The sequence below is a fragment of the Jaculus jaculus genome, chromosome 1 (genome assembly GCF_020740685.1).
Source record: "Jaculus jaculus isolate mJacJac1 chromosome 1, mJacJac1.mat.Y.cur, whole genome shotgun sequence".
Taxonomy (NCBI): domain Eukaryota; kingdom Metazoa; phylum Chordata; class Mammalia; order Rodentia; family Dipodidae; genus Jaculus; species Jaculus jaculus.
Window position 1 is genome coordinate 179,509,010 of NC_059102.1, and position 14,468 is coordinate 179,523,477.

The 14,468-nt window shown below is 41.9% G+C and overlaps 1 protein-coding gene across 7 annotated transcripts in view; it reads left to right on the plus strand.

Annotated features, from left to right (window-relative positions):
* Positions 1–14,468, plus strand: part of Ambra1 (autophagy and beclin 1 regulator 1) — a 281,415-nt gene that overhangs the window by 215,778 nt on the left and 51,169 nt on the right. For all 7 annotated transcript variants that reach the window (XM_045153306.1, XM_004657205.3, XM_004657206.2 and 4 more), the window contains one exon: positions 12,788–12,976. In XM_045153306.1, the coding sequence (XP_045009241.1) occupies positions 12,788–12,976 (189 nt within the window). The remainder of the gene's footprint in view (positions 1–12,787; positions 12,977–14,468) is intronic.

A 14,468-nucleotide genomic window follows, 5' to 3' on the forward strand; every position in this document is an offset into this window, starting at 1 on the left:
TCTCCCTTCTAAAGACATCCATAGTCGCATGTCCCCAATTGTTCAGTTGGAATCACAGTATCTTAATCGTCTCATTTTATTTTCTGTCTTAATGAAAGACCCTCTCATACCTTCCTGAGAAGTGATAGTTTAGCTCCTGCTTGCATGCTTCTGATGGTAGGTCTTATCTGATAAGAAAGCTTAATCATCATTGCTAAATTTCTGTGAAAAATGTTTTTCGTCTGAGCCACCATTTCCTTTGTCATTTTATTATATTGGTCTTGCTTCTACCACCTGAATCTCCGCAAAATTAACCTGATGCCTCTTCCAAGTGGCAGTCCTCCAAAAATTTAAAACAAATTGTTCTTTTCCCTTAAATCTTTCTTTTTAGGTTAAATTTCCTTAGATTTAAAAAATAATTATTTAAGGCGGGGAGAGAATGTGCATGCCAGGGCCTCTAGCCACTCCAGACACATGCACCACCTTGCGTATCTGGCTTATGTGAGTACTAGGGAATTGAACCTGGGTCCTTAGGCTTCCCAGGCAAGAGCCTTAAATGCTAAGCCATCTCTCCAGCCCTACTTTTCCTTCTAAGTGCTTATAGTTCACATGTCCAATAATCTGTTCATTAACTCTTCTGGGATTCTACAGTAATCCACAGCTCAAGCTTGTTCATTTCTAGGTTTCTGACATAGATCTTATGGCTATTATTTATTTATGGTTATTTTCTTTCTCCAGTTTGTCACTTGGTTCTTTTTCTTTTTTAATAGAGACAGAGAAAAGGAGAAAGAGACAGACAGAGAGAGAGCGAGAATGAGCACGCCAGGGCCTCTAGCTACTGCAGACAAACTCCAGATGCATGTGCCACCATGTGCATCTGGCTTACGTGGGACCTGGAGTGGAGAACCCGGGTCCTTGGGTTTCACAGACATGTGTCTTAACTGCTAAATCATCTCTCCAGCCCATGTTTTTTTAAATAAATTCATATATGTGTATGTATGTGTGTATAGCTTTAATTTTCTTTATTTGAGAGAAAGAGGCAGAGAAGACACAGAAAGAAAGAGAGAGGCCAGGCGTGGTGGTGCACGCCTTTAATTCCAGCACTTGGGAGGCAGAGGTAGGAGGATCACTGTGAGTTCGAGGCCACCTTGAGACTACAGGTAAATTCCAGGTCAGCCTGAGCTAGAGTGAGACCCTACCTTGAAAAAACAAAAAAAAAAAGAAAGAAAGAATGAGTGCGCCAGGGCCTCCATCCACTGCAAACGAACTCCAGATGCATGCACCCCCTTGTACATCTGGCTTATGTGGATTCTGGGGAATCAAACCAAGGTCCTTTGGCTTTGCGGGAAAGTGCCTTAACCATTAAGCCAACTCTCCAGCACCATCATGTCCTTTTTTGTTTTGTTTTGTTTTGTTTTTTTTTGTTTTTCGAGGTAGGGTCTCACTCTGATCCAGGCTGATCTGGAATTAACTCTGTCATCTCAGGGTGGCCTTGAACTCATGGCAATCCTCCTACCTCTGCCTCCTGAGTGCTGGGATTAAAGGTGTGCGCCACCATGCCCGGCTCTTTTTTTTTTTTATGGTTTAGAAAGACTATTAGATTAACAGAAGGAAAAAAGAAGAAAGTATCGAGATCTGCCATGTGGAAGGCAGGGGGGGGATAAAGCACCTTTTCTTAATTTTTTTTAATAATCTGAATTAGTTTTACATTCACTATTCAAAAGGATCTGTTTCCACTACTCTTAACACCATCACTATCTTATATAGCTCCTGAAAGATATTAAATGGGGCTGGAGAGATAGCTTAGCGATAAAGGTATTTGCCTGCAAAGCCAAAGGATACCGGTTCAACTCTCCAGGACCCATGTAAGCTAGATGCACAGGGGACACACTTGTCTAGAGTTCATTTGCAGTGGCTGGAGGCCCTGGCATGCCTTCTCTCTCCCTCTCTCTCTCTCTCTCTCTCTCTCTCTGTCTCCCTCCCTCCCTCCCTCCCTATTTCTGTATCTTTCTCTCTCAAATTAATAAATAAAAATAAAATATTTTTTAAAAGATATTAAATGTATGTACAAGCAAATGCAAAGTAATGTTTTTTACCTTTTATTTAGTCCAAACAATAAAAATATGTTGTATACTTACTCTTCTGTACTTTTCTTTCTGTATAATATATCTCAGTGATATTTTCATATTGATAAATAGTTTACACATTCTTTTTAAAATTTTAATTATTAGAGAGAGAAAGAGAGAGAGAATGGGCATACCATGGCATCTAGCCATTCCAAACAAACCCCAGATACATGTACCACCTTGTGCATCTGGCTTATGTAGGTCCTGCGGAATCAAACCTGGGTCCTTTGGGTTTGTAGGCAAGTGCCTTACCTGTTAAGCCATGTCTCCAGCCTAGTTTACACATTCTTGTTTTGTTTTGTTTTGTAAGTCTTACTATGTTACCCACACTGGCTTCAAACTTGCAATGTAGTCTCAGGCTGGCCTCTAACTCACAGTGATTCTCCTACTTCTGCCTCCCAAGTGCTAGGATTAAAGGTATGCACCACCACACCTAGCTTATTTTATTATTATTTATTTATTTATATTTTGTCTTTTTTTGAGGTAGGAAATTGCTCTAGTCCAGGCTGACCATTCACTCTGTAGTTTCAGGGTGACCTTGAATACAGGGCAGTCAGACTTCCTAGTGCTGTAATTAAGTGTGTGCACCACCACACCTTGCTCACTTTATTTTTTGAGATAGGATCTGTTGCTGAACCTAGACCCATGAATTTAGCTAGGCTAGCTAGTCAGTGAGTTCCCAATTTCCTGTCTCTGACTCCCCAACACTGAGGTTACAAATGCATACTACCATGACCAGCATTTTATGTGGATACTAGAGAATCCAGACTCAGACTCAAGTTGTCTTGTTTGTACAGCAAGCACTTTACCAACTGAGTCATCTTCCCAAACTGTCATTTTATTTAATGGTTACCTAGTATTTCATTGTGCACAGGCACCAGAAGTTTTTAAAGTAATGTCCTATTGAGAGACTTTGAGGCTTTCAATCTTTTTTTTTTTTTTTTTGGAGATAGAGTCTCACTCTAGCCCAGGCTGACCTGGAATTCACTATGGAGTCTCAGGGTGGCCTCAAACTCACAGCGATCCTCCTACCTCTGCCTCCCGAGTGCTGGGATTAAAGGCTTGCGCCACCATGCCCGGCTTAAGGCTTTCAATCTTGATAATGCAAACCATTGAAGAGTATCATTTTCATAAGTATCATAAGATAACTTCCTTAAAATAGTGCTTCAGGGGTGGGGAGATAGCTCAGTGGTTAAGGCACTTGCCTGCAAAGCCTAACAACCTGGGTTCAATCTCCCAGAACCCACATAAAGCCAGATGCACAAGGTGGCACATGCATCTGGAATGCTGTGGTGTACCCATTCATGTTCTCCCACCCACTTCTCTGTCTTCCTCCCTCTCTCCTGCACATAAATAAATAATTCATTTAAAAAATAGACCTGCAAGAAGGTAGAGTAAGTACATTTATTAATTTGTAATTATTGCTATGTTACCCTCTATTCAGAATGTGCCAATTAATGTTCTTACCTGCAGGTTTTTGTTTTGGTTTGATTTTTGGAGATAAGGCCTTACTGTGTACCTCAGGCTATATCTCTAAACTCACAGCAAATCTTTTGCCTAGCCTCTTGAGTGTTGGGATTACAGGCATTAATAACCATATTTGTTCATGAAATTGTAATATTAAATTTTGGGATATCTGTACCTGGTAGGTTAAAAAGTACTATGTGAGCCTTTTTTATTTTTATTTATTTTTGTGTGTGGCAGGGGGTGGGGGAGAGGTCAGGTCTCTATTATAGGCTGGCCTGGAATTCATTATGTAGTCTCAGGCTGACCTCAAACTCAGCAGTCCTCCTACCTCTGCTATATGAGCCTTTTAAGTTTTTATTTCTTAGGTTTCAAATGAGGTTGTGTGGCTCTTCATATATGGAACCAGTGACTTGACTTGTTCATGTGCTTTACCTCTTTTCTGTTAGGTTACTGGCCTTTTCCTTAGCAATTCTACGGAAGCTCTTTTTAAATTAGAAAATTAACTTATAATAAGAGTTTCTTACTTGTCTCTTGTCTTTTGACTTTGCTGAAGGTTATTTTTGTCATAGAACTAATTTTAAGTCAAAATTATACAACTTTCCTTTTATGCCTCCTAGGCTTTGTGTCATCATTAGGATCATTTAGTACTTCTGGTTTCATTTTTACATTTAAATCTAGTCCCAAATAACCAACTATGTAGTTCAAAATGGATATTAAAGTCACCTTTTATAATCCCTCAAACTTTGTTTAGTTTAATTATTGTGATCACGTTTAATTTGCAAATATACTTCCAAGATTCAGTGTCATTGTTCTATCTTTGTATCTAACAATATGGTATGATTTTCAGTCCCAGATCCTTGAATTGGATATATAGCTGAAGTTGACTTTGAACTTCTTATTCTTTTGTCCCTTGCTTTCCAAGTGCTAGGATTACAGATGTTGGTTACTACATCTGCTTTATATATGCTGGGGGTCAAACTCAAGACTTCATGCATGCTAGGCAAGCACTGTATCAACTGAGGCATGTCTCCAGCCCCATCCCTTCATTTATGATAGATTCAGTCAGTAGAGTAAGTTAGGAAATAGTCTTGCTATGAAATTTATTTCTCAAAGTCTAGGGGAGGGTAGTTTTTGGCTTTGGAAGCCCAGCCTATCTGGGAGCTACTAATCTTGAGAGTTATTTATAGGGCTCTGCAGGTACCAAGTTCCTGATCATCTCATTAATCTGAATTTGCATCTAACCCTTTTTTGGAATTAAAGATTCTTTTTTTGTTAAGTATTTTATTTATTTATTTGAAAGAGAGAGAGAGACAGACAGAGAGTCAGAGAGAGAATGGGCACACCGGGGCTTCTAGCCACTGCAAACAAACTCCAGACACATGTGTCACCTTGTACATCTGGTTTACATGGGTCCTTAGGCTTTGCAGGCAAATGCCTTAATTGCTAAGCCATCTCTCCAGCTCAGGTTAAAGATTTTTTTTTTTTCCCCAAGGTAGGGTGTCACTCTAACCCAGGCTGACCTGGAATTCACTCTGTATTCTCAGGGTGGCCTTGAACTCATGGCACTCCTCCTACCTCTGCCTCCCGAGTGCTGAGATTAAAGGCGTGCCCACCACATCCGGCTTAAAGATTGTTATACCTGTTTCTCTCCCTTGAGATTAAGTGGGTTAGTGAATTATTGTTTGTAAAGAGCTTAGAATTTTGTGAATAAAGCCTTACATAGGTAATTTTGGTACTGCTTTAATGAAAGAAAAAAGCAAAGAAAAAATATATCATGTTGACTGCGATTTTTAAAAATAATTTATTATGTTTGTTTATTTGACAGAGAGAGAATATGAAAATGGTTGTGCCAGGGCCTCTAGTCACTGCAAACGAACTGCAGATGTGTGCACCCCTTTGTGCATCTGGCTAACTAACATGGGTCCTGGGGAATTGAACCTGGATCCTTTGGCTTTGCAGGCAAATGCCTTAACCACTAAGCCATCCCTCCAGCCTTTGATTGTGATTTTTTTTTTATAATTTTTTTTATTTATTTTATTTGAGAGCGACAGACACAGAGAGAAAGACAGATAGAGGGAGAGAGAGAATGGGCGCGCCAGGGCTTCCAGCCTCTGCAAACGAACTCCAGACGCGTGCGCCCCCTTGTGCATCTGGCTAACGTGGGACCTGGGGAGCCTCGAACCGGGGTCCTTAGGCTTCACAGGCAAGCGATTAACCGCTAAGCCATCTCTCCAGCCCTTGATTGTGATTTTTAGGAGTGAACTCTTACTGAGTCTTACTGGCTTGGGTCACTCAGTTGCCCTGGCAGAGCAGGCTGTAAGAAATCAGTGTATTGAGTGATAGAGGGCAGCCACCGTGGGGGATGTGGTGACAGATGCTGTTAAGTGGTGTTTCTAATGTCATCTGGAGCTCTGGTCTTCTGCTGAACTCAGAGGGACTCAGAGCTGGCCAAGAAGAATTTTTTTCTGCTGAACTAAAGTCCCTTGGACTTTGCAAGTCAGTATCTAATACATTTGTAAAGCACTGCTGCTATTGAGTGCTCCCATGGCCTCATCTGGCCAGCTAGCAACAGGCTACTCATCGATCTTTGTGCAAGGTATTTATTTATAATTTATGGATCTGCTAGGAAGGCAGAGCCATCTGCTTCTCCAGGCATCAGTATTTCTAGCCCCTCCTATTCCCTGCTAGAGCATTTTCACTTGGAAATAATTTCTAATTAGGAGGAGATTACATTTCAGGGTTTGGAACATGGCTTTCTGCTATCTATTGCATTTTTTTTCTCCCCAAAGAGGGATCCGCCACGAACCTGCTGTGTAGTGTTGTTATTGTTTGAGACAGAATCTCAGATGTGTAGTTTTGACTGGCCTGGCACTCTCTATGTAGACCAGACTGGCCTCAAACTTGCTATAACAATCCTTCTGCCTCTGTATTGGGATTATAGGCATAAGCCACCATGCTTTGTTCTCCCTGAACCTCATAAGCAGTTTTTTTGGTTTGTATGTTTTACTTTGTTTTAGTGCTAGGTCTTGAACCTATTAAGTTATATCCCCAGCTCTTAAACTTGCTGCCCCATTATCCTTCCCAGTAAAGACAGTTAGGAGTTCTCATTTGTGGTCCCAGACCTGCAGCATCAGATGCACCTACGGTCTTGTTGGAAATGCAGATGCCCAGGCTCTGCCCAGCTTTCTCCAGGTGTTGCTGATGCTTGCTGCAGTTGGTGATCTCATGGCAAGATCAGGGAGAGCATAGCACAGTAATGTGAGCTACAGCAGTTGAGAGTACACTCCAACCTTGCTTTTTTTCCCCCTACCTGCTTGCCATACTGCCAAATCAAAACAAGAAAACAAGTAGTAAAGACCCAAGAACTCTTTTCCTATATGATTAATGCCTCACAATTTCAGCCTTATGAGGTGAAGCTGCACAAGTGAGTTAAAGCAGTGACCATTCGCTATTTGCATTATTTTTCTCATTGCTGTGACAGAGTTCTGTGACAAAGGAAGGATTTATTTTTGCTCACAGTTTGAGGTTATAGTCCATTATGGTTGGGGAAGGCATCATGGCAGGAGCCTCAAAGAGCTGCTTATAAAGCATTTGCAGTGAAGGCTCATGCTTAGCTCATTTCCTCATTGTTACTCAGTCTGGGCTTCCAGTTCATGGGATGATACTGCCAACAGTTAGGATGAGTTTTCCCACCTCAATTAAGCTGATCTACAAAATCTCTCAACACATGCCCAGAGATTTGTCTCCTCAGTGATTCTAGATAAAGTAAAATAGATAGTCAAGCTTAACTGTCACACCATTGTAACTAACCATTTATTTCCAGTTCCATGTGAAAAATAATAGACAGTAAGCAGCAAGTGTAAGCTGCGAACTTGAGCTTTGAAATAAGTGAATTCTGCCTAGCGCTACCTTTTGTGGTGGAACCACTAAAATCCCTCGGTGCCTGTCATACTCCCTTGATTAGGTAGAAGCACAGCACGAGATAGATCATTAGTTGCAAGATTTCTAAAACCGAGTGTGGCGCTGAAGAAGCTGATCTTTTTTCACTGTCATTTGCAGACTTCCTTCTTTTTGTTTGTTTGTTTGTTTGTTTGTTTTTGAAGTATGACCTTGTTCTGGCCCAAACTTACCTAGAACTCACCATTGTAGTCTTCAGGGTGGCCTCAAACTCCTACCTCTCCCTCCCAAATGCTGGGATTAAAGGCATGTACCACCACACCAGACCTCATTTGCAGATTTCTGAGCTCACAGCTGTTGTGAAATTGGGTGAGTTAGAGGAGGGGCAAAGTTTGGGAGATAGCCATTGATTTAGAATTATCATAACATAATATAAACACAAACACAGTGGCCTGAAATTAAAGCTGACAAAATACTTTGGACTGTCTGCCCAGTTTCCACTGGCTTCTAACCAATCTTTCTAAAAGATAAAGCTTACTTGCATTCTTTTCCCTACTTCCTATCCCTGTGAGGAGTTAGATGTATGCTGTTTGTTTGTTTGGCATTACTAGAATTGAATGTAGGATGTCACACATGCTAAGTAAGCACTCTACCACTTAGCTATATTCACCCCTCTTTTTTTTTTTTTTTTTTGGTTTTTCGAGGTAGGGTCTCACTGTAGCCCAGGCTGACCTGGAATTCACTATGTAGTCTCAGAATGGCTTTGAATTTGTGGCGATCCTGCTACCTTTACCTCCCATGTGCTGGGATTAAATGTGTATGCCACCACACCTGACTCTCACCCCAGGTCTCACTAGTTGCCCATGCTAACTTTGAATTTACCATCCCCTTCTCCCAGCCTCTCAACTAACTGGGATTCCACTCCTCCAGCAGGAAGCTCAGCTGATGGGTTTCTGTGCATGATCAAAATACATGTTAACATACATGAGCTAGATCTGTGCATCAGCAGTAGAGGGGCCATCATATATTATAAGATCATTAAATATAGATGAAATGATAGCTTTACAAAGCAAGCTTAATATCCTGTTGCCTTCCTTATTTATTCTCAAGTCCTACTTAATTTTTTTATTATGTTCTCTCCCTGTCTTTGGTGGCTAGACTCTAAATGGCTAATTTCTTTTTATCTTACTAAAAATTGTACTGATTTTAAGGTTCAAAAATCAAGATGATACAACATAAATAAATAAAGGCTAGAAAGATGGCTTAGTAGCTAAGGTGCTTGCCTGAGAAGCCTAAGGATCCAGATTTGATTCCCTAGTACCCACATAAGCCACATGCACTAGGGGACATATGTGTCTGGAGTTTGTTTGCAGTGGCTAGAAGCCCTGGCATACCAATTCTCCTCCCACCTCTCTCAAATAAATAAGTTAATTAAAAAATAAAATAACCCCCCCCAAAAAAAAATTGCGAGGGGTGGTGGCGCACGCCTTTAATCACAGCACTCGGAAGGCAGAGGTAGGAGGATTGCCATGAGTTTGAGGCCACCCTGAGACTACATAGTGATTTCAGGTCAGCCTGGGCTAGAGTGAGACTGTACCTTGAAAAGCCAAAAAATAAAACAATTAAAATAAAATAAAATAGGGGTTGGAGCGATGGCTTAGCAGGTAAGGCACTTGTCTTTGAAGCCTAAGGACCCAGGTTTGATTCCCCATTACCCATGTAAACCAGATGCACATGGTGGCACATATGTCTGGATTTCATTTGCAGTGGCTAAAGGTCCTGGCCCACCCATTCTTTCCCCTGTTTCTGCCTTCCCCTTTCTCTCCCCCACCTTTTGCTCTCTCTATCTCTTTCAAATAAATAAATAAATAAAGATGGATTCATTTCTGAAGCTTCCTATAATTCATTTGCTTCTGTACCCTTATACCCTCAACTGGAATCATGTTTTGATCAGAGGAGGAGGAGAAGATTGCCATATTTTTGGCAAAGGACTTGGGACCCTGTGTCAGAAACAGACGGTCCCAGTGCTAACTAGATAAATCTAGCCATACAAGCTAGAGCAGATGGTGGGCTGGGAGTTGAACAGCAGAGAGGCCTAATGGTGATAGCAATAAGTATTTGGATGTCATTATTTTATTAGTTAACAAACAGAACCATCCTTTTGGTCCCTCCTCAGTTTCATGTGTAATGGTGCTGTAGGTGTCAGGCCCCTGAGAATTGGCACAACAGCCTAATAGTCAACGTGTTCTTGATGTCATTTTTTTAATCTACTCTGTCATTGCTATAGTTGTTAGCAACACATAGGGAAAGAGAAACAAACAGTCTTATAAATCACTCTGAGGTTCCAGAAAAAGCAGTTCTTGGGCTGGGGAGATGGCTCAGCTTAAAGGCACTTGTTTGCAAAGCCTGTTCACCCAGGTTCAAGTCCCAGCACTCATATAAAGCCTGGTGCAAAAAGTAGCATTTGCAGTGGCAAGAGACCCTGGTATGTACGTGCACACATACACATATGCAAATACATAAACTTATTTTGCTTTATTTATGTATTTATTTATTTGAGAGAGAATAGGTGCACCAGGGATTCTACTTGTGCATCTGATTTTGTGTGGGTCCTGGGGAATTGAACCTGGGTTCTTTGGCTTTGTAGGCAGGCACCATAACTACTAAGCCATCTCTCTAGCCCCATAAACATTTTTAAAAAACAATTCTAGGGACTGGGAAGATGGCTCAGCAGTTAAAGGTGCTTGCTTGCAAAGTCTGCATATCCACATTCAATTCCCAAGCCACCCGTAAACAGACACAAAAGTGGGGAAGTGTGTGGTAGCCATTTACAGTGGTGAGAGGCCCTGGTGCACGCACGCTCACACATACACAAGTAAGTAAATGAATAAGTAGAAATTGAAAAAAAATTATTCTTGTTTCCCTTGGAATGATTCCCTGGGTAAGCTTGCCCTTCTTAGTCATGAATTTTACTTTATATTTTAATGACTATTAGCTTACTAGATGGAGTACATCATTTGGCAATCTGGTGAGGACAGTTGAGCTTGACTTAATTTTTTTTTTTTTTTTTTTGGTTTTACAAGGTAGAGTCTTGCTCTTGTCCAGGCTGACCTGGCTTTCATTATGTGGTTTTAGGTTGGCCTTGAACTCACAACAATCCTCCTACCTTGGCTTCCTGAATGCTGGGATTAAGGGTATATGCCACCAGGCCCAACTTAGGTATACTTCTGGAAAAAAATATTTGCTTAGTTTTTTTAACCATAATACATTGGACAACAGGCATTTCTTTGAAATTACAGCGTAAGTAGAGGGCTGGAGAGATGGTTTACCAGTTAAGACACTTGCCTTCACTGCAAATGAACTCCAGACACATGTACCTCCTTGTGCATCTGGCTCTATGTGGGTACTGGGGAATTAAACCCTAAACACCTTAACCACTGAGCCATCTCTCCAGTCCCAATATGCCATTTTCTATTCAATAGGACTAAGTAAGATGGAGTGCTCAGGGGAACTTAAAGTCTGTTTGAATGTGTTCTACTATTCTGCCTATGTGGCTGGGCCCTTTCTGTTCATCCCCACATCAAGGAAAAGCCACTTTTTCCTGTCAGGAAATCCCACAGTGTGGCTTGCAGAAGGTTAAAATGCAAACCAAAGCCAGAAATGCAAAGACAATTCTGAGTCTGGCTAACATCTAATTATTTCTGTTGTGTGGAGTGCCTCTAAGCTCAAACCCTGCTTCCCCAGCAGACCCAGCCTGCTTTCTGGTTGGCCATGTGCTTTATTCTCAGTAACTGCAAGGCACGTATGAGGACTGCCTGGGGGTAGGGTAGATATTGGTTCACTATGGAGAAGGCCTAGAATAGTGAGAAATATATAGAGCCCTAGTCTTCCAGATAGGGCTGGGCTTTGTTTATTTTTTCTGTCTTTATGGAGTCCATGATTAGCATTCCCAAAGAGAAAGATACACATTTCTGCAATGACTTCCTTCTCTGAGATCACATAGCATATGCCGAGTAGGATGCCTGTCCCTGGAAAGCTCTACCTGTGTACCCCTTTTTCAGAATCACTGGGTTTGTGGTTTCATTCACCTTGGTTTTAATCTTTTGGACAATGGCTCTCTGGGAAAACTTGTAGAAACTTTCTTTTTTTTTTTTTTAAGTTTTTTTTTTTTAATTTATTTGAGAGCTACAGACACAGAGAGAAAGACAGGTAGAAGGAGAGAGAGAATGGGCGTGCCAGGGCCTCCAGCCTCTGCAAACGAACTCCAGACGCGTGCGCCCCCTTGTGCATCTGGCTAACGTGGGACCTGGGGAACCGAGCCTCAAACCGGGGTCCTTAGGCTTCACAGGCAAGTGCTTAACCGCTACGCCATCTCTCCAGCCCGTAGAAACTTTCTTTATCTAACCTCTCAAATGATGAATAGGTGGTTGTAGTGGCGTGTTCTCTCCTGTAGTTTCTACTGAAGAGGTAGAAGCCATATATCTTTGCAGGGCATGCAGGGTGGGAGGGCTGGAGAGATGGCTTAGCTGTTAAGGCACTTACTTGCCTGCAAAGCCAAATGACCCAAGTTCGATTCCTCAGTGCCCACATAAGCCAGATACACAAGGTGGCACATGTGTCTGAAGTTTGTTTGTAGAGGCTAGAGGCCCTGGTGTGCCCCATTATCTTCCTTTCCTCCTTCCTCCCTCTCCTTCCCCCCCTCAAATTAATTAAAAAATAAAATATTGGGCTGGAGGGATGGGTTAGCAGTTAAGGAGCTTGCCTGCAAAGCCAAAGGACCCAGATTCAATTCCCCAGGACCCACGTAAGCCAAATACAAGGTGGCACGTACTTCTGGAGTTTATTTGCAGCAGCTGAAGGCCCTGACATGCCCATTCTCTCTTTCTCTATCTTCATCTTTCTCTCTGTGTCTCAAATAAATAAATAAATAGCTGGGTGTGGTAGTGCACACCTTTAATCCCAGCACTCAGGAGACAGAGGTAGGTGGATCACTGTGAGTTCAAGGCCACCACCCTGAGACTACATAGTTAATTCCAGGTCAGCCTGGGCCAGAGTGAGATGCTACCATGGGAAACCAAAATTAATTAATTAATTTAAAAATAAAATCTTTTAAAAATGTTCAAAAAGATGACACATAGCCCTCCTGCCACTCCTGTTGCCTGTTACTTAGCATTTTAGTTTGAGTGACAAGGCTTTCTGTTACATTTTCAGAGAAAGTTGAGACCCTTTGGAAGACCTCAACATTTCTTGGACTTGGGATTTTTCACAGTTTCATGTCCAAACTTTCTTGTCCTGTTTTTTTTCTTTGTACCATGCAGCCTCCGTGAATGTGCTGGTGCAGAACTGCAAGATCTACAATGATGCCAGCTGTGACATTTCTGCAGATGGCCAACTCCTGGCAGCTTTCATCCCTAGCAGCCAGAGGGGCTTTCCTGATGAAGGCATCCTGGCAGTGTACTCCCTGGCCCCCCACAACCTGGGGGAAATGCTCTACACCAAGCGATTTGGTAAGGGATAGGAAGCCCAACCTAATGACAGAGGGATGCTGGTACCTTGGCTTGGGCATTCCTAGGTGAGGCATGGCATAGGTGAGAATAATGGTCATGTACTGCCCCTGGCATCACTGAGGCACAGGCCAGAGAAAGATTGCTTTGCAGGAGTTTGGGCTGATAACATTGCTGAAGATGCTCACAGTAAGTGTCTTCCCAACCATAGTCGCACTTCCAGTCTTCTATTATGCAGTATGGAAAGAGGAGGAGCTTTTTGGTCATAGCAAGGAACTGGAAACATGCATATACTGCAAGGCAGTTTGGCTTTGTGTATTAAAAGTTCTCCAAGCCAAGCCTGGTGGCTCACGCTTTAAATCTCAGCCCTCAGGAGGCAGAGGTAGGAGTGAGTTCGAGGTCACCCTGAAACCACATAGTGAATTCCAGGTCAGCCTGAGCTAGAGTGAGACCCTACTTTGAAAAACTAAACAAAAACAAATATGTATGTGTTGTTTGATTGAGAAATTCCACATGTAAGGAAAACCCTGAAACCTATATAAAGATATCCATGTAAGAATGTTTATGCCAGTGTTATTTCTCATGTAGTTTTTCAAGTTGCTTTTTAAAAAGGGGACTGACTGAGGAGATAGGTAGGCCAATAAGAGCACTTCCCACATAAACATAAGGGCTTGAGACAGTCTTGAGTTTAATTCCCCAGCACCCACATAAACCACTAGTTGTGACCATGCATGCCTGTAACCCCAGTTTTGTGGAGTCAGGAGAATTGTTGGGGTTTGAAAAGGGCAGCTCTAGGTTCAGATAAGAGACTTCGTTTGAAGGAAACATATGGATGAGTGACAAGGGGGATACTCAACATTCTCCTCTGGCCTCTGCTTGCACAGACAGGGCATACATATCTGAGTATATACACATGTACTCACACGCACAAAAGTTGTTCACATAAATGATGATACAATAATAGGATAAAATACAGTTGACCTTTAAAATGTCCCCCCCCACATCCCCTCTAAAATGCTCTTACGGAAGATTATTTAATGATGGAAAAATGTGAATACATTTTAAGTGAAAAAAGGAGGTTTCAGCTGGGCATGGTGGCGCATGTCTTTAATCCCAGTACTCGGGAGGCAGAGGTAGGAGGATCACCATGAGTTCAAGGCCACCCTGAGATTACATAGTGAATTCCAGGTCAGCCTGGGCCAGAGTGAGACCCTACCTCGAAAAAACAAAAGAAAAAAAGAAAGAAAAATTGAAAAAAGGAGGCTTCAAAACATTGTATACAGTACACTGATTTTTTGTTGTTGTTATTTTGAGATAGGGTCTCACTGTAGCACAGGTTGACCTGGAATTCACTATGTAGTCTCAGGGTAGTCTTGAACTCACAGCAATCCTCCTACTTCTGCCTCCCAAGTACTGAGATTAAAGGCTTGCACCACCATGCCCGGCTATATTCCAGTTTTTTAAAGTTGTATGATAGCAATAGTTAACACTTAGT